Source organism: Acinonyx jubatus, chromosome B3 (assembly GCF_027475565.1).
Source record: "Acinonyx jubatus isolate Ajub_Pintada_27869175 chromosome B3, VMU_Ajub_asm_v1.0, whole genome shotgun sequence".
NCBI classification, from domain to species: Eukaryota; Metazoa; Chordata; class Mammalia; order Carnivora; family Felidae; genus Acinonyx; species Acinonyx jubatus.
The window spans coordinates 66,931,839-66,952,668 of record NC_069386.1 but is presented as its reverse complement, the minus strand read 5'-3'; the positions used below and the strand labels follow the sequence as shown (position 1 = coordinate 66,952,668).

The following is a 20,830-nucleotide window of genomic DNA, read 5'->3' as shown; positions in this document are numbered from 1 at the left end:
GTGGTTGGTTAAGATGGCCGCAAGTTAGCTGACACTTCTCTCATCGGGAGGTAGGGATCCCCCCCTCCTTGAATCTGCTTTGACCAATTGAATATGGTAGGAGTGGCACTGTATAGGTTTTCAGGCCCAGCCTTAAGAAACTGGGAGATTTGACTTTCTTTATCTTGGAACACTTGCTCTTGAAACCCAACCTCTATGCTCTCAGAAGCTTAAGACACTTAAGCTTAAGAGACTATTTGAAACTAAGCTTTCAGCTATAACCAGCATCTACTGGCAGCCATGTGAGTGAGTCATTCTCACTCACAGGTGCTATCTGACTGTAACAGCATGAGAAACCTCTACCCACGTAAGAACCACTTAGCTGAGTTCAGTCAACTCACAGAACCATAAAAGGTAGTAATAATAAGAAGAAATTAAGCCACTTAGTTTTTCATGCAACAATAGACAAGTAGAACACCAGGTCACACCAGGCAACCATAACCTCATCTGCCCTAACTTGAACACTGAAAAAGGTCTATTCTTTCAAACCAGAAATCCTTGAATTTCAAGACCATCAGGCCAACTAAAGACAGAAGTGAGGCATGGAGGGGCGTCTGGGTGGCTCAGTCGGTTGAGTGTCAGACTTTGGCTCAGGTCATGATCTCACGGTTTGTGAGTTCGAGCCGACGTTGGGCTTTGCACTGACAGTGCAAAGCCTGCTTTGGATTCTCTCTCTCCCTCTCTTCTCCCCCTCACTACTCACATGCACTCTCTCTCTCTCTCTCTCTCAAAAATAAATAAACATTAAAAAAAAAAGAAATGAGGTAGAGCTAATAAATGAAAGTCTTCATTCTGAACAAAGAGTTCACCCAGCCTTTTTCTTTCACCCTCATAAAAGACTAGTAGCTTACCCCCGCAAAAAAAATGTATAGTGGATTCTTCTCTCAGGAAACATAATGGCCCCAGAAAAAAGATAATTAAATATTGACATTTGGGAACTTCCCCAATTAAAAGGTTGCCTCACCACCAGATTAGCTTGCAGAGAAGGATACCAGCTTAATAACCTTCCTGCACATAGATCTTCCCAACTGACTTATTTGGAGCTCTTAAATGTAACATACCACTAAGAATCATCAATATCTTAGGAAAGCCAGAAATTAATACACACACACACACACCCGTAAGAGAGCCAGAGTTAGAGACAGTAAAGAGAATAGGAAGTGGGAAAACTGACAAGAAAAAAAATTACATCCATGAAACAAAACATTATTTTTTTAAGTAGGCTCTACACCAAATGTGGGGCTCAAACTCATGACCCCAAAATCAAGAGTCATATGCTCTACCAATTGAGCCAACCAGGCACCCCAGAATATTACTTTAAAACAGAGGGAAGGACAACAAGCAGAGACTCTTTAGAAACAACAACAGACATGACTGACCAAATTTAAAATTCATGAAAAGATATATTATTTTACTATGCTGTAAAACAGACTACCATAAACTTAGTGGCTTAAAACAACACATATTTATTATCTCACACTTTCTGTGGATCAGGAGTCTGAGCACAGCTTAGCTGAGTCCCCTGTTCATGGTCTCACAAGGCAATAATCCATGTACCAGCCGGGACTGGGTTCTCACCAGAAGCTAGAGTGGGGAAAGATCCACTTCTAAACTCCTTCAAGTTGTCACAAAATTCATGTCCTTGCAGCTGTAGATTCTTGGCAGCTTGCTTGTACAGAGCTAGCAATGGAGAGAGGGTCCCTAGCAAGATGGGAGCTACACTTTTATGCAATCACATTCACATGATGATCACATGCATCCTAGCTCCATTTATTAGAAATTTTTCCAGGTCCCAGCCACACTAAAGAGAAGGGTATCATGCAAAGAATACCAGGAAGTGGTATCCTTGGGAGAATCACTTAACACATCATGGAGACAACTTACAAATCTGCTACAGAAGCGTTGTGATATTGCTTTCAAGAAATCATTAAAAAATGAAAATCTATGGAAATATCAATGTGTTGTGAACCTGAACAGACCAATATAACATTGTATGACAATTATACTTCAGTAATTTTTTAAAGCTATGGAAATAGAAGTGAAAACATAAAAAACTAAGAAGAATGGACTAGGAGGTCTAATGTCTGACTAATAAGATTTCTAAAAGGAGATATTAGAGTAAAACTGTGGAGAAAAAAAATTTTGAAAGAAATAATATAAGAAGATGAGGTCCCAGAACTAAAGGGCATGATTCTACAGATTAAAGGGTCCATTGAGTGCCTATCAAACTTAATAAGAAATCCAACATCGTTGTGAGTTTTAAGAACACAAGAGATGAAGGTCCTAACAGTTTCCAGAGAGAAAAATTAGAATTCCATTGAACTTCTTAACAGCAAGCAGAACATAGAACATAATGGAAGAATACCTTAAAAATTCTGAGGGCTTTACAATTCTATGCTTATCTACTCTATAAGTGAGGAGAACCTAGAGACATTTTAAGATGTATAAGGACTCAAACAGAGAGGTTTCAAATGAAGAACAACCAGTTCATACTGAAGCAGGTAAGTAGAAAGTCCTGAAAGGGAGGTCTTCAGTGAACAAAATGGAAGGGGACTATTTGAACACCTAAAAATCAATATATAAATGTATTTTTTTAAATGGCATATATAAAAATAAGGCTGTGTGTGTGCATATATATATTTGAATATATATATATATACATATGTATATACATATATATGTATATATATTTAAAGCTAAATAAATGGGAAAAAATGTCAAACAGCTGACTCCAGGATCAGTTGAACAAGAAAGGAAACATAAATTCAGCAGTAAATAGTAATTGATGATCATAATAGTGGAAACTCTGATTATGGATGAAAGCTAAATTTGTGGGGCAATTATATTAGTGGTGTAGAGTGAGTGAAATGGAGAGGGAACAAGCTGTCTTCTTTATCATAACACAATGTTGGCAGACAATATGTAAAATTAAAAGTAAGAAGTGGAAAGATGGATGCAATGGCAGAAGAAACAGACATTTTCAACAGTTGACTGAGAAATGAGACTGAAGGGAGTCAAGTAGAAGAGCTGGGATAAGAGACTGATAACTTTTCATGATAAGCCTTTGAGTACCATTTCCTTTCACCCCTGTATTCGTGAATTAATTTGATGTGGCATCTTGCCCTCTTGGCACCTGTTCCAGTATCCTTCTGGGTTGTCTCCTATACTATAGAGCACAGAAAGCTAAACATTTGCACTTCTCAAACACTCATGAAGTTAATTAATTTTTATAATTTGCCCAGGTTCCAATGAGCAGATATACGACACTGGATCTGCAGGCTTAAGCAACCAACCTTAGCCAGCAACCATTCATAGGAACTCATAACTTCTGTGGAGCATGGAGAGGGTGTCATCTGGTTCTCAGGCAGCTGGGTTGCAGTTTCCTCTGGAATGTGGACAAACTCAGTGACTTGCTTTTGACAAATAGGAAAAGTGAAAGTAAAGGTCTGTGGCTTTGGAGGCTAAGTCATAAAAGGTACCGTGGCTTCTTCCTTGCTCTCTTTTGGATTACTCACTCTGGAGGAAGTTACCATGTTTTGAAGACAGGTCCACCTTGTGAGGAGCTGAGGACTCCAGCCAAGAGCCAGGTAAGTGAACTGTGTTGGAAGTGGGTTCTCTAACCTGTCAGGTCTTTAGAGGACTGAAACCCCTGTGACATCTTGCCTGCATACTCCTGAGACATTTAGAGCCAGAACCACCCAGTTTCATCATTCCCAGATCCCTATCAGAAAATACGTGAGATAATAAATGTTCTTTTAAGCCACTGAGTTTTGGCATAATTTGTTACAGAGCCATCTCTGACAAATACAAGTTGATTCATAGGTTGGCCTAACTTCCAGCATAGCTCGATTCAGTAAGAAAGATTCTTTCATTAAGATACTTGGTCCATCTTTTGGCTCTGCTTTTCTGTGTTCAGATGCTGCTTAACTCTTCAAACAGTTTCATCCATATACCCGAGACTGTCAGGCGATGACTGTCAGGAGATTTTGGTCTACCAGCTTATGATTCTAGAGGAGGGAAAAAAAAATCCTTTCTCCCAGCCTCTGTATTCATATCTGAAGGAAGATTCTTATGGGCTCAGTTTGACTTTCAAGCCCATTTTTAAAACCCACCATGGTGGCCAAATGAAATGAATATTCTGATTTTCCAGTATGGTCTTATGTCACTCCTATGCCTGCAGAAGGAATAGGAATAAAACACACAATGATAAGCCTCAAAGGCACCACAAGGAATGAGGGAAGGGTAGCTCCAAACAAAAAGATTTAGGGAGAAAAAAAATGCAAGAAGTAAAAAATAATAGATATCATCCCAAATATAACCTCTGCTGTCATTGTGGTGTCATAATAAACTTCTACCTTCCAAATGTCAGCATTGGCACTTGTGGAATGGATTGTCCTGAAAGGAAGTGAAGCTCATTTCTAATGGACTCTTGATGCATTGTTTAATGAGAAATACACAGGATAGAGAAAGTGGTTTCAGCCATACACATAGAAGACAGTAGGATTGTTTTGTGAGTTTCAGTATCAAAACCTTGTTTTTTTATAATGGGGAACAGGGAAAATGAGAATAGTTACCTCAAATACCTTGAAATATCCCATGATTTTAACCGCCTTCCCAGTGAATTTGTTGGTGCAATAGGAGGAAATGGATACTGGTAATCCTCTACTTGCTGATCACCATCAAGATCATAGGAAGAGGGTTAGACCTGCCTTACCTCAGGTCTTTAATCTTTTACCACTTGAACTGTCTGGAACCAGTATAGAGTTAGGGATGTACACTTTGGTAATAAAACTATAGAGATATGCAAAGAAGAATTTACTATAAAAGTTGAAGGTGTGATTATTATTGTCATGTGGGAAAGGGTTAAAATTGAGGTGGGACATAAGGAGAGCCTCTGGAGAGGCTGGGAAAGAAATCTATTTCTTAATCTAATGGTAGTTATAAGGATGTTTGCCTGACAACATTCTTTGCTGTAGGTTTTGAAATCAGGATGTGTCAGTCCTGCAACTTTGGTTTTCTTTTCCAAGATGGTTTTGGCTATTTTGGGTCCCTTGTGTTTTCATATAAATTTTAGGATTAGCTCGTCCATTTCTGCAAAGAAACCAGTTCGGATTTTGATAGGGATTGTATTCAATTTGCATTAGAATTCTAATCCATGAACACAGGATGTCTTTCCATTTATTTTGGTTTTCTTTAATTGCTTTAAACAATGTCCTATAATTTACAATGTACAAGTCTTGCACTTCCTTAGTTACGTTTATTCCTTTGTTAAATTTATTCCTATTTTCCTCTTTTTGATGCTATAGCAAAGGAATTATTTTCTTAATTTCATTTTCAGTTTTTCTCATTACTGGTATATAGAATACAATTAATTTTTTGTATATTGATCCTGTGTCCAGCAATCTTGATAAACTCATTTATTAAGTTCTTGCTGTGGTCTGAATGGTTGTATCCACCCCAAAACTCATATTTTTAAGTCCTACCCCCTAACGTGATGATATTTGGAGGTGGGACCTTTGGGGTGTCCTTCAGTCATGAGGGTGAAATCCTCACAAATAGGATCAGTGTCTTACAAAAGAGGCTTCAGAGAGATCTCTAGCCCTTTCACCATGTAAAGTTATGAAAAGATGTCTGGGACCCAGAAGCATTGACTTTACCTGACAACGCTGGCACTCTGATCTCAGACTTTTGGCCTCCAAACTGTGAAAAATAACTGTGTTTTCATAAGCTACCCAGTCAGTGATATTTTGTTACAGTAGCCTGAATGGACTAAGATAGCTCTAATATTTCTTTTGCGGATTCCTTTGGGTTTCTACATATAAGATCTTGTCATCTGAACATACAAGTAGTTTTAAGTAATAATATAATGGGGTAACTCTTCAAATCGGTCTCTCTCCTGCTCCCCAGGATTTGCTGTTGTCAGTGTTTGATGTTTCTTTGTTTAGTGACTTTTATGAATTAATTCAGTAAAGTCTGTATTTTTTGTTGTGTCTTGCCACTGGAGTCTCTGCTTGGTTAGTCTCGTGGTCAGTGAATGGTTGAACAGTGATTTCCTTAAACACTTGGAACCGATAAATCTATCAGTCTTTGCCAATGGGTTCTGTATAAATGTTGGGGCACAGCATCAATATTCAGACAGGCAGTAGACAACTGACTTCTCGCTTATGCAGAGCCTCATGATCATCCTGAGATAAGAGTGTACAGTCTCTTTGCATTCTTCCTGAGCATGTAGAAAGCCCTGGGCTTGTACACAACTCCACACCTGCATTTGGCCTTCTAGACTCCCAGTACTGTGTTGGAGCTTTTCAAAGGCCGAAGGAAATCTCATTCCCTCCGTTAAGCTTTTTGTTCAGCCTTCTGTTTGCCCCAAGTGCTATCCTCTACCTCAAGCAGCCACAAAAATAATAAATTGCCTCTAATTGTTTTCAACAAAGCCTTTCACACTGGGCAGCTTCCAGTGAGGTCAAATAAAGATAGCCTTGCAAGTGGGGTCTCCAGGACCTGACAGACAAGTCAAATAATAACAGTTCTCTGGGGATTCAGCTTTGAAAGAACTCCAATCCCATTCTACCCCCCTCCAGTGGCTGCTTGGCTGCTGGTTTTCACAATAATTGCAGACTCTTGGTTTTTAAGTCTTCTATGAAACTGGAGAGGAAGGATGAGAACAGGGCAAATTACAATGTCATAGTGTTCACTGCTTTTACAGAGATTCATCCTTCTTTCTAAAATAAATGTCCCCCAGACTGCCGCAGGCCTGAAGTTAATTTTCAAAGTTCTAAAAAGTTGATTCTGGTTAGTTTTGCCAGTTTTTCATTGGTTTTATGGAGGAGAGAATTTTCAGAGCTCCTCACTACATTTTTGCTGATATCCTACCATGTACTTTTTTTTAAATCTAGAATGCATTTCTGTATCCAGTCCATTACCCTGTTCAGATGTTGCCTCTTAGAGGTGGGTGTGGCTTTTCTGAGGACACTGTCTCCTTGGTAATTGCTGCCATCTTTCCCCTCCAAGTCCAAGGAGCCCATAACAAAAAGAGAACTGGCAAAGAGCCATTAAATGCTTTGGAGCTAGGGCTCCTGATGATGCCAACTGCAACCTCAGGGTAATCATAGTCATTAAATGTGAATAATTAAGAGTTGGATCTATTTGCAGAGTGCTGTGTTCCGTCCTTAAAAGAATAAACTGATATAAGTTGAGAATATCACAATTTTGCACAGTGTTTAAGGGCACACGTGTTGCAGTGAAACCCTACGAGTTCACTGCCTCCTAGCAGTGTATGTAATGGTATACATACAATATATGAAGATTGTGGGGAACAACTCAAAAAGAATTCTTAGCACAGTGTCTGGCCTAAGCACTCCATACATAGTTTCCGGGGTTTTCATCACCATTGTCAGGGCACCAATACCTAGTAGAAATCCTGTACTGTATGTACAAGTAGGAAGGGACCTCAGAAATCTACTTCAATTGCATACCCAGGACAAGAACTCACTTTACCTCACATCCCTACTAAGTGACATCTAGCATGTGTTTTCATACTTCCAAGCACAGGGAGTTCACCATCTTAAAGGCAGCTCATTGCATTGATGAATTACTCTCATTATTATCTTCCTTCTAGTGAGCCCCAAATCTTTTTTCCATTTTTCCCTTGAACACCTCAAAATAAAGCCATTATCATTTCTGCATGGCAACTCTTCCATTACTGAAAACAAAGCCCTTTCCAGCTCTTTTTTCTAGCTCTGGGGAAGAGGCTGGTATTTTCCATTGCATACCAACTTTCCCCCCACCTCTAACTGCCATGGCCTGAGGTGTCCTACTGAAATTATAAAAGTCTAGGTGGAAGAACTAAATTTCCTTTGGGATCACAAGAGATCCAATGATCTCCTTTCTACCTTCCTTCCTATGACAAGTGAGCCCCTGTTCATCCTACCCTGTAAACACTACCAGTTAAACACACACACACACACCACACACACACACACACACACACACACACAGAAGAGTTTCAATTTATTGGTTGCTCTTTGGGAAAGGTTATATAGAACATAATTGGGATCGAAATCAAATTCTAGTTTCAAATTCATAAAACTTTGCTTTAAACCAAATTAGTTTTTATGAGACCATCCAATCCCCTCTCCTCCTCAAACATAGCAAAGTAATTCAGTCATAGTCCATATAATCCTCTGTTGTTTTTAAAAGATTGAAGCACACACTATACATAATGCAGTTGATATTAAATATCTTGAGAATGACAAATCAATAGAACTACCTCCACTCTTAAGCACTGACTGGTCATTTATACATGTTCTGCACATACATTTTTCATTTTAGATCTTCTCCCTTAAAAGGACTTCTGAACTATTCATTATTATCAGCTATTTGCATACACACATCATAAGTCTTCCAAAATAACATTTAAAATCTTTCTTAATATTGCTTTAGAAATGTTAACCTTTAAGGAACATTCAATTAAAAAACAAAAACAAAAACACAAAAGCTCAGGTCCTGACTCTGTTGCACATGTTCAGATGTGTCAAGATTTTATTGTTTCCCTCTGACCTGATAAAAAAAAAAAACCTCTAACAACATACAATGTGTCAGTTTCATCTTTGCTTAACTCAGAGAAAAGTCAAATAAAGGAGAAAAAAAATGCTCGAAATCACAGTGACCAAAGGATTTGAATTAATAATTACATTAAATAACCATAACTTTTTGTTTAAGTATTCACATTCCACACAGTGGAAATTATCTTTTCCTCCAGATTTTTCACTTGTATTTGTAACTTTGAAGAATTACAATAACAAAAAAACAAAACAAAACAAAAAACAACTTACAGACTTGCAGGACGTGTGTTTCTCTCTTTTAATGCCAAGCACAAAGCGTACATCATAAAATTCATATTTGGTGTTTGGCATTATTTGAATAGGAAAGATTGAGATCACAAATATCTTGCCATAAAAAAATATTCCACTATAGTAATGAAAAAAACATATTTCTTCATCGGTGACTCCAATACAATATGTAACAGATATGGCACTTTCAATAAATGTTGGAAAACATACCATACTTTGCTAGTCTTAATATAGGCACAGTCAGAAAAGCAGACATCTCCCTCTTTGGCCAGCACTGTTTTTTTTTTTTTCAGGGTAGTTATGCTGCTGATTATCCCAGTGAAGTTAATTTTGAGGAAATTCTCTTTACTTAAGCCAAATCCGACTTACATGCAAGACCGTGGTACAAGCTACTAAAAGAAATTGCTGCTGCCAACTTAAGTCATCTCTTTTTAACAAAATTGCATGCTTGTGGCAGAGTTAAAACAACCAGAGAAATTCAGTGTCTGCCGATGCTGAATGTCATTTTTCCTCTGTCGTGTGGTTTTTACATGTTCAGCTCCTTCCCCTTTCTTTTCCTCTCCCCCGCCCTCAAAATTCTGGCTTAGTATTTGTGTGCTTAATTAAATCCATTCTGTGCTTTATTGCTGGAGGATGTGGAAGATAGAAGGATTTAGGGCAGGGGCACAGCCCGTGTGTTTGAACAAATTTGCCTGGTGTGGAATCATCAGTAGTGAGTTTAAAAGTTTCAAAATCAGACCCAATATTTTGAGGGTTCAAGATTAACTTCTGCCTCAAAGTATGGTTCCCGCTTAGTTGTCAGATGGGAGAGTGCTGCATCAAAAAAATAAAATAAAATACAACAAGCCTCTTTAGTGCAATGCTGGAGCTTCGCTGGGCAAATAAAATGCTAGTCAATGGTTCCCAAATTACACATGACTTGGCTAATGGGGATGAGATGGTACAAGGCAAAACAAGTGTTTGGGGGGTGGGGATGGGTTTACATAGAAAACCTCAGGCTTGAAGAGAACAGGTTAGCCAAATCCAAACCGTAGTTAAGGTCTACCCACCCTGTACTTCGGCCATTAGATAATCCTTACCCAGGTTTAATCAGAGGAGGGGTCTACTAGTATGTTCTGAATGGTTCCAATGTTAGACGAATCCCACCACCAGTAGAGACATGGCTAATGCACCACCCAAATGCTCTTTCTTAATTGGGGTTTCGCATTAGACCCCAAGAAAGCAAAGGAAGAAGAGGAGGACACATCCCTTCTATCTCCTCCCCGGCATTAAATTACTCCTTAGCCAGAGGCAGTCTCCTTTATTTCCTTCTTTTCCTCTGCTCTCCAGCTCAATCTCCTACCAATGGCTAAAACATAAAGACCCAAAATCTACCTCTAGCTAAAATGGAGCAGGCCCTAAACTCTCCCCTCTTACCTTGGTTCTTCACTGCCAGGTACACTTAGCAGAAGCAAAATCTTTAGAATACAGGGTTGTGGCTCTCAGAAGCATTATACAGAAATAATGGACTGGGAAAGAGGTGATTACCACCAAGCAAAAGGAAAGATACTAGGACCTTCTCCTTATGAGGCGTTCGTTTTCTTCCTATCCCTGCACTGGCGGGGGATGGCGGCGGCGGGGGGGGGGGGGGGGGGGGGGGGGGGTGGGGGGGGGGGGGGGGGGGTGGGGAGGGGGCTGGTCTGAGCTCCATCTGCCGTCCACCAGAGAGGGGCGAAGGGGGAGGATTTGTCTTGGTTCAGCTCACTCAGTTCTGAAAATAGGAGTGGTCAATATTTATGTTTTAAGTTTGGTGTTGGGTTACAGCCAATTTCAGCAGATCATGGTGACGGCCACGGTCAATGAGGATTTGGCAATTCCATTTCTACTCCGTTCACTTGGTTTCGGTTAAATAGCAGGGAAAGACTTGCTGAAGCCTGGGGTTGCCCTGTGTTCGGGGAGTGGCCTTTCAAGACCCTGCACATCTCCCTGAACTTTGCTGTGCCCAACTGGTCCTCCCCATCAATCCCTCCCTTCTCTCACTCCTATGTCCTTCTTGCCCATGTACACACCAGCCTCTCCGAGTCCGAAGAGTCTTCCCCAAATGAGAAACATTTGCATCTATGGTCAAGTGAGCTCATTTAGAGCCCTTAGCAGATAGGGGATTATATTGAAACGGTCACTGAGAGCCTAAGAAGGGATGGGCTGTGGAAGGGAAGCATGCACAGGTGGAAACACCTTTGCCGAGTATAATGCAGCACTACAACAGGTCTCTTGCGGTCAGAGTAGCCTCTTCTGTTAACATTCATTCGGGAGGGGGATTCTGGCCCCCAGGGAGGGAGGGCACATGTAATACACAGGCAGAACCAGACCACAGCCCTGCCCCTCTTCATGTGCCTTCCCTGGTGTGGGCTTTCTGGGCCATCCCCATGGAAACGGAAAGGCTTACACACTAGGAAGTGCCCTCCTCTGGTGTCTGCAAACACCCACAGACACCCATGCACACTCACGCACACTAACTATGCACTAGCAGGCTCCTGTCAGAAGGCAGCTGGTGGTTCTTCTTGCCTGTAGGTTTAAAGCCAAGTAAGAATTGGGTGGTTTTAGGTCTGGCTCTGGGCCCGCCTGGGGCTGCATCCCGAGGACAGGCTGGGTGTGCCCAGCTTAATCCAGATCGATGGATATGCATCGACACTGCTTGACTCGAGTGACCCTCTTCTTCTTGGTGGGCGGCTGCAGTTCGGGGCAGTTGAGGGTGACCATCATGGTGGTGAATTTCTTGGGCTTGCAGAAAGAGCAGGACTGAAAGGAGCCCTCCTCCTTCCGGATGTGCCTGGGGATGTAGAAGGAGTTGCACTGGCCATAGCAGAAGCGGTTGATGATGGTGCGGCTGTTGCAGCCCTCCTCGTGGATGGTCTGCTTCAGCGGCTGGGTTTTGCACCAGTCCCGCTTCAGGTATTTGCGCTCAGTCACATGCAGGGCCTCCTGGCTGGACTCCAGCACCTCCTCGCCGGGCATGGCGGTGCCTCGCCCTTGGCCGCGCCCCCGGTTCCTGGAGCCGGGCTGCTGGGGAGACTGAGTCTGCTCTGAGTCATTGTGCTGGGCCTTGTCTGGCGGGGGGATGGCACCCTGGGACCCCTTCTTTTTCCCTTCAGCGGTGGGCAGCAGGGTCCCCAACAGGAGAAGCAGGGCTCCCACAGTGTAGGCCGTGCGGCTCATGCTAGAGGAGGGAGGCACAGAGAGGGGAGACACAACAAACAGACAAGTCAGTTAGAAAATTATTAGCAGCTAACATTTTATCAGGCACTGGTTTTGTTTGTCTTTTGGTTTTTTTGTTGTTTTGTTTGTTTTGCTTTTGAGAGAGAGAGCGCGCGCGCACGTGTGAGCAGGGGAGGGGCAGAGAGAGAGGGAGACACAGAATCCGAAGCAGGCTCCAGGCTCTGAGCTGTTGGCACAGAGCCCGACACAGGGCTCGAACCCACAAACTGTGAGATGGTGACCTGAGCCAAAGTCGGACACTGAACCGACTGAGCCACCCAGGCGCCCCTTTCAGGCACTTGTTAAACACTTTATGTAAAATACTTCATTTCCTTTTTACAGTATCTCTGTGAATCAGGTACTGTTATTCTCATCACCCACCAGGCCACCAAGCCATGAAGTAGCTTGCCCCAGGTCACCAGTGAATATGCCAAGGTTTGAGCTCAGTCAGGGCCTGCCTCTTCATGGCATGTACTGCCACTGGAATTCCTTCCTGGTTGCTGACACCAGTCACATCTGACTTTGTATTATGGTCACTTAATTGTATTCGTTCTTGTACGATACCGAGTGAACTTTGCATCTCTCTGGGCAAACCAATTTTCTATTTTGTTTTATGGCAAGACCAATCAACCTCATTGCCCAGGTTTCTTCTGTCAGGAAAGGCTTCTAGTCTCTTCTCTTGGCCTAGCCTGAGCGCTTCCTGAGTTGCACCTTGTTCAATTGGTTAGATACTTAGGAGATGTTCACTGATACCAGGCATTGCAAGGAGACCCATGAAGGAGACTGGAAAGCACCTGACAGAGGGAGAATAATTAACAGGAAGAACGCTGGATGAAAAGTCAAGACTGAGTTTCAGGTCAAAGTGCTAGGGCAACAACTTGCTGTCTAACCTTGAGAAAAATCACTTTACTTCTCCATAAATGACTTCATTTAAGCACAGGTACACACACCTCATCTCCCCAGACAGGGTGGCTCACATCAAATTTGATATACAAGTAAAAGCAATTTGAGAACCAACCAAAGATATGGCAGTATTGCAGACAGAACAAATTACCTTATCAGAAAGGTCACATAACTCATAAGACCCCTTGAGCTCTCATTTATTCTTATTTTTAATCTGGCACAGATATTTATTGTATCATTCTCTATATCATGATATACACTTTTCTACTTTTAAATGATGAAATAGGTCATTTATGTGTGTGTTTGTGTAAAATTTAGAATATAGAAAATGGGCACAAGGAAATAGGTCTGTGCAAATATTTACATTAATAAATGCCATACACATGTAGAATAAATGAATGATAGTGAATTTTTGTGGATGGGCCTTAGACATGGGTCATAAAGGGTAATGAACAATGACAAAAAAAATTAAGTTGGGGAGGCAGAGGGAAAACAGACCAAAAAAACCCACAAAAAACAAAAAACAGGACAGGAAAGCAAGGATGGGGAGAGAAAAAAATGGAGTGAGGAATGTAAACCAGAGAAAGGAGGGCTATTCTAGAGGCAGAGTATTGAGAGCAGGTAGAACAGAGGAGGAAGGGGAGGAGCTGAAGCATATTTTTAAAGACAGTGCAAGCATCAGACTATTAAGATTCTCCTGATACGGTGCCTCTCAGAAACCTCAATGTGTAGACACTCATCCAGGGTGCTGTTAAATGCAGATTCGAATTCAGTAGGTCTGCCTTTCTAACAAGCTTTGAGTAGTAAGGCCTATAGCACTTGTAGCTTTGGAACACAGAGTTATTAAAATGTGGAAGGATTTTCTTTTCAAAAAGTACAATTTCAAATTCACAGCCTCTCTCTCAGGTCATCATACCAAATCAGACCTGAACCTTGAGGCTTCCCCTTCCCCCTGCCCCTACACCCACCATGATTCTGAACCTAAGGGCATAGCTGTGAAGTACCCATCTCCTTGCTCTATTCTGTGTACCAGTGTTAACACATAATAACGCTAAGTGCAATTTAATAGTAACCTTACACTCCCCAAGTAACCTTACAGTTACCCTAAGGAACTATACAAGTTGTATGATTAACTAAAGCAATTACCTTTCAAAGACAAAGACAGTGTGGAATCTACATTCTCTAAGCAATAGTCCCGAAACCATGCAACCCCAAGGATAATGTCAAATTAACATAAGTAAACATTAAATTTAAAATATCCTTAAATGGCATCATTTTCCCAACATTAACCTAATACTTTTGGGCAAGTTCAAATTTGGAACAGATAATGTGACATTTAGCTCCTGTTCTTCTGACTGTTGACTCCCTGGCTTTTGTCAGTTTATGTTACAACATCCCTGTTCTTTAAACAGAGCCTTTTTTTTTTTTTTTTTTGCCTCAACAACAACAAAAAATTAATTTCCTTGTTTTGTCTTTAAAAAAATCACTCATGAGAAAAGTCCAGTTATAAAACAGTGTTGATTTTCTCCAGAGACCAGGATAACTTGAGCCATGGCAAATATATTATGAATTTGAGAAGCTTTTACAAGTTTCTGCCATGTATTCAACTGGGGGTCAGGATCTAAACTAAAATTCAGTCTCTGCCCATTTCAAAGAGGAGCGCATGAGACAGTCCTCGGCCTACACCCATAGTCTCCCCTCATCCCTACTAAAAATGGCCCCCAGGACAGTTCGGCCCTCCCAGGGCGAGACCCTCAGAGCCCAACATCACAGAGGCCAATCCAAACCTGGGAATGTACATTGTCTGCATGTGACAGTTCATGTCATAAGGCTGCCCCCCGCCCCCTGCCACACACACACACATCTGTCCAAAAAATGCAATTTCCTTTCTCGAGACCAACATAGCACTCTTTTTATACTCAACTTTTCCTTCCTGGCATTTTCACGTCTGTCATTAAATAAATACCTAGTCCAAGAGTCATGAGGCCTTATTCATCACCTTATTCTCAGTGCCTGGCACAGAGTAGGTGCTCTTTTGTTAAATGAATGCTTGTTATAGACCACACTGACTTACACAGTCTCTGTTCTTTTCATTTTAAAATGCCTTCCTTCACATGTGCCAGTGAGCAGCTGAGCCAAATACGACCTTCTTTATTTCTGACTTGCCGTATAGCAAACTCCCTCTAGCCTTAATATTTCTCTTCCTTTTTCTAGGAAAACTCCAGATACCCACTACTTTTTACCTGGTCCCGTGCAGAATGCTGTGGGTTTTATATTCTAACTGAAGCCACTGTACTCGCTATGGCAGAAACGGACAATGAAGTAAGAGGTAAATTCAAAATCAGTCAACTGTGGCTTTCGGTTTTAATTTGGACAGTCTTCCTGTTCCTTTGGGAGCGTGTGAACCCCATAAGCCAAAGCGGTCTAGAGTGGCAGGCCGTTTTTCTTGGTTTTGGGTTTTTTTTTAAGAAAAGTAAATTTTTCTTAAAATAAGATTTATTACGTGTGGAAAATGTTATAGAATGGCTTTTCTTTCTTTTTTTTTAAATCCTACTTTTTTAAAGATCTTTAGCACTTACTGTGAGGCTTTAGACTCTTTAAACCTGATAACTAGTTATTTGGAGAAAAGTAAAATCCAACTTCAGGAATTTCAATCAACACAGACCTCAGCTTCAGGAACAGCAGTGCCCTGAAGCAGTGCTCTGCATATTCCACATGAGTAAGAGTTAGAAGGATGAGAACTCTAATAGTACTAGGACCAGGGTTCTATCAAGTCATTGTGGCCAATCACCCCACGTCCCCCACGCACACACCCCAGACTGGTCATGATTATGCAGTGAAGGAAAAGGAACTGCTTTGTCTTGCAATCCCAATCGTATTACCACTAAATAATTTGCACTTTGTAAATATCACAGACATGGAGGAAATCAAGAAGATGTAAATTTCTTGAGGACAATTCTTTTCCACATCAATACCTAGCAGAGTGCCCCATTATCAAAAATCAATCCAAATGCTAATCAAGATTCAGTTTCCTAGGATCTACCACTCATGCCCAACTGTGAGCTGCAAACATTTTTGGCAATTTGCATTCATGAAATGACCCACTCACATCATTACAGTAAAGCTGCATCTTGTGGTACACAGTGCATCCCGACACCCACAAAGACCTCCCTTTATTCTCACTGCAGGCAGCATTCTTCTTTTTAAACCCTGCCTCCACTTCGCCTTAATGCATTTCCGCTTCTCCAACTAGTATTTTCATGATGAGCTTTCTCCTACAACTGTTCTCCATCAGCAAGACCCACCCGCCCTTACCTTTTTTTTTTTTTTTTCCATTACTACTGTCCTCCCCTCCAATCCATCTGTCCCAGAGCACATGATACTCTCAGAGCAGGTCTTCTCTAGCTGATGCTTTCCTTCAGGTTTCCCTTAGAGATCAAGGGAAAACATCTGCACGCAGGAGAAGCCATATCAACCACCTCTGTCCTGTGTAGGTCACGGTGATTTATTCCAATCTTCACAAGGCTCTAAGAACACAATCATCTAACTCTAGGGAATCAGAAATAAAAATGCTCTGTGTGACCTGTTTCCAATGGTCTGTGTCTTTAGGAAAGTTTAGGCCAACTTTTCGGCACTCTCCTTGCTGTGTTTCTCATTTTCACTAACCTACCTGCTTATAATCCATTAAATGGAGTCCTGAGTGGGAATTACACTGAGTTCACAATAGTCAGCAATCCAGATGTCTATGCCTGGACATCCGATCAATTCCTCCTGATGAATTCAGTTTTAGAAAAACATTCAACAGGCATGACATCAAATTATTCTCCCAGTAGGAGAAAATAATGAAAGTGACAGCAAATGCAGGCCAGATTTTAGAATAATGTCTTCCTTCTTCTCAGCACTAAATCTTTGAGAAGGGCAAAGGTTATTTTTAATTTGACCTTTAATTTTTAAAAAGACAGCTTTTAGAAGTTACGTAGAGAATTTTGTAAGCATGCACTGGGTTGATTTTTTTTTTTTTTCAGACAAGTGAAACCAAGAAGATAGGAGCTACTTGCTGGCAAATTAGTAGAACATAAAGGCTCATGTTGTATGTGTTGCAAGACCCTAACCACAACCTCTCTATTCAGAAGACCAGCCAAGACTGTGGCCCACATTTCAGGGGACATGAGGGACACCACCAGGTAGTTAAGTATCTCAGAAACTCTCTGCTCATTGGAGGAATTTTTGTTGAAGTGAATGCTTATATATAATTTTTGAGATCAACATGAAACAAGTTAGAAAGTAATCAATGTTCACTGAGGAGCATTACTGAGAGACAGCCGGTTTATAGGTTTTTGATTGTGGTGCAAGATGTGCACTCGTTCCCGTGTGAGTGGGATTTGGGATTTAATTTCAGAACCACCTTGTAATATATCTGGTGCCATATAATGTTGCTAACTTCCCCCAATATCATCATTACTAATAAGAGCTATCTATATTTTGAACCCTTAGTACACACGGCCTTGTGCTAAATTCTGACCGTGTTTTAGAATTTCTTCTACATAGAAGATGCTCATAGTAGAGCATGAGGTGGATAATATTGTCTTCCTTTTATCAGTCAGGGAATCCAGAAGAGTTAGGAGTCTGTTCAGGGTCACACAGCTACTCAGTTGGAGACCCAGGGTTTGACACCAGTCCTACCTAAGCCCCCAAACATGTCTTTAACCACTGTTCTAGGGGCACTCTGCACAGTATTTAACAAGGGACAGATGGACTTGTTTCTAACACAAGTCAGTTTGAAGAATATTGTAAGTCAAATAATTATCTAGTTTGTATCTTCATGTTCACATGTGAAGGAAAAAACTTCTGTTGTCCCAGGAATTACTGTTGTGCTTTGCATTTCTAAGAGCATATGTTAAAACTGAAGAAAATTCCTTGCAGATGTAAGACATGTCTGGTAACACTTGCCTGATCGGTCCTTTCAGTTGGATGCCATAGCGACTTGCGCTACCCACCCCACCCCCACTTCTCTTTACATAAAAGGGCTGGGTTTTCCTATCTGTCCTTAACTTCTACTCTAGGACACGCTCCACAGCTTTGCTGTTGACAAGCATTTCTTGGTAAAGGGTCCTGTGGCGTAAAATTTCTTAGCCTTCTACCACTAGTAATACATAAACATTAAGACGGAGGGCTTCAGTTTAGAAGACAAGCAGGCAGCGCTCATTCAAAGATGTGGGGACATAGTAGGTTCCTATCTTCTCTGTGTAACCATTCAGATAAAGACTGTGTTAGCCAAGTAGGATTTCCTATGGATCGTGGGTTACCAAAACATTTTCGTTCAAAATGGACTTTTAAGAAAAATAGGAAACCTGTGAAATTACAAAGGTTACAAAAGACTTTAATTCCTACAATGACCTGAGGGTTAAACACACACACACACACACATACACACACACACACCGTAACTACGTTGTAAAGAATGCTTCAATAATTCGTTAATACTAACAATTGAAGGGTGCAATTTATTCAGTGATAGCCATCAAATCACCTACTGTTGCAGACATGGGTGTACCAGGGAGGAGATGAGACTAGTTTCTTAAGATCTTTTCCTAGTTGCTTTGAAATGTTCATCTTTTCAAGTCTCTCAGCGCCCCCCCACCACCACCTCCAAAAAAAAAAGAAAGAAAGAAAGAAAGAAAGAAAGAAAAAATTAGAGAAGAAAAGGAAGGGGTGTGGGGCTGGAAAGCCCAGGGGTGAAAGAAGACTCCTCACCCTGTGATTGGGGTTATCTTAACCTCTTCTCTGCTATTTATTTAACTCGTGTGTACAGCCAGAAGGAAGCCACTACTCTGGGGTCCCTGGACAACTTAAATCCCCGTGACCCACTTAACACAATAGATTGTTTTAATCAACTCGTGTCCTGGCACCATCTCGAAGGGGAACATAAACAGACGCGCGCACCGCTCGGATCTGCTTTTTCCAGCAGGAGATCCAATTACCTGCCAGTGGTCGTCTCTCTGCCCTTGTAGCCTTTAAAGAGAGATTTTAACCCCTAACGTCTAAAAGAGCTGGGATTCAAAGTCGACAGAGGAGGAGAAGGCGACAGCCGGATTCTACCCTGGGACCCATTCAGGCCAGCTCTGGGAGCGCGGGAAAGGCTTCACTGCAAAAACTTGGTCACCTCCTGTCTGCCCCCTGCCTCGCCCAGGGACCGTGGCCAGGGCCCGCCGCGGGGAAACACCAGGCTGCGGCGCTCCCAAGGTGCAGCCGGGACCCGAAGACAATGCCAAGCCAGAGCGGTGGCGCTTCCGTTCTTCCCAAACCTTAAGTCTACAAACAGCTCTGGCCGGCGAGGTGACAGTACCTCTGCCCCTCCACCCCGGGTCTTGCAAGGGAGTCAGCAAAACGGCGACAGGGAACGGGGAACACCTGGGCATCTGAGCCGCCAGTCCCTCATCGTCCGTGGCTAACAAGACGCAGCGGGGCGAGGCAGGGCACTCTAGAACACAAATTAAGGGGAACGGGACCCTGCGGGTTAGTTCTGCCCGGCTGGCTCCTGGACGTTCGCGGTTCAGCCAAGGGGAGCGCAAGGCGCGGAGAAGCCTAGAAGAGGGCACCGAGCGCCCACGCGTGCGTGGCCAGCAAGTGGATGTGTGTGGTGTGTGCGGTATGAGCACCGCGGGCTCTCTGTACTCCGCGTCCCGGATCGCGCACTGCACTGAAGCTGACCCGTCACCCAACGCTCGGGTTTCCGCCGCGGCGGAACTTGGCGGAACTCTACCCTTGCCTGAGTCTCCATCTCACCTTGAGGATGCGCCCATGGACGCACGGCTGGATTCTTCGGATCCTCCAGCCCACCGCAGGCTCACTCCCGGCACTCGGACGGGAGCCCCCAGACGTCCCGAGCCCCAGCGCCCCGCCTCAGACACAGGGCACCCTCTTAGTGCGGCTCGCCCCATCGTCTGCGGCCAAGCCGCAGGTCCCCACCGCTCCCCACCACTCCCGCCCACTACCCCTCCGCTCCCGCGATGCGCCCACCCGGACTCTGCGCTTTCGAGGTGAGGGCACGGCTGGCAGGCGCACCAGGAGCGCGTTAGCGGGGCTCGGGGAGGTGGAAATGGGATGCGGGGCCGTAGCTCTCGCTGTTGTCGTCCTCCTTCCCAGCCTCACCCTGAGGACCTTGCAAGGTGAGGTCACGGCAGCCACGACTTTGGCAGGAAGGACCCCGGTTTTTCGGTATTATTCACCCTAGGTACCGGGGCCTCGGTCTGCGCGCACGGAGGGCTACCGCGCGTCTGCACCGAGTTGGACGCGGGAGTCTCTTGCAGGGGACCCCTCTGCACGCCTCCCCCCATACACACACATCTCACATACACAAACTCACAGTCACACCCTGACGGGCACCTTCGCACTCACCTGTCAGTGCGGCGGGTCTTTCGGGCCTGCGCTCTCGACGCGGGGCGCGGTGTGCGGCCGTGGCCCGAGCCGCCCCGGCTTGGCGCGGGGTCAGCCGGACAGAGAGTAGGGCTCTCGCTGCACACTTGGTCGCCCGGTCCGCGGAAGGCGCACCGAGTGCGGGGCATCGCGCCGTCTCCCGTTTAAATGCCGGCGGCCGTGCGCGGCGCCCAGGGCCGCGCCTCTCCATTGGCCAGGCGCCGCCGCCGCCGCCGGACCCGCTATCCGCCCCCTTTCCCGGTACTGCCCCCGCCCCCCGCACCCCTCCTGCCTCCCCGCGGGGTCCCCTCTCCGCCTGCCTCGCCTCTTTGTCTGCTCCCCCCGCCCGGGCCGGCTGGGAGAGGTCACCCCAGGGAACCGCGCCT

General features: G+C 43.5%; 1 protein-coding gene and 1 long non-coding RNA gene across 2 annotated transcripts; one reads left to right on the top strand and one right to left on the bottom strand.

Annotated features, from left to right (window-relative positions):
- The first annotated feature begins 1,810 nt into the window (after positions 1–1,810).
- LOC106969887 (uncharacterized) lies at positions 1,811–18,632 on the top strand. The gene is made up of 4 exons (XR_003423016.2): positions 1,811–2,540; positions 3,282–3,626; positions 15,243–15,357; positions 17,054–18,632. It is a non-coding gene; the product is annotated as an uncharacterized LOC106969887 (long non-coding RNA).
- GREM1 (gremlin 1, DAN family BMP antagonist) lies at positions 8,216–20,596 on the bottom strand. The gene is made up of 2 exons (XM_027066882.2): positions 20,427–20,596; positions 8,216–12,087 (listed from the first exon to the last, which is right to left on the bottom strand). The coding sequence occupies exons 1-2, from the start codon at positions 20,591–20,593 to the stop codon at positions 11,532–11,534; spliced, it is 723 nt and encodes a 240-aa protein (XP_026922683.1). The 5' UTR covers positions 20,594–20,596; the 3' UTR covers positions 8,216–11,531.
- Between the last annotated feature and the right edge of the window lie 234 nt (positions 20,597–20,830).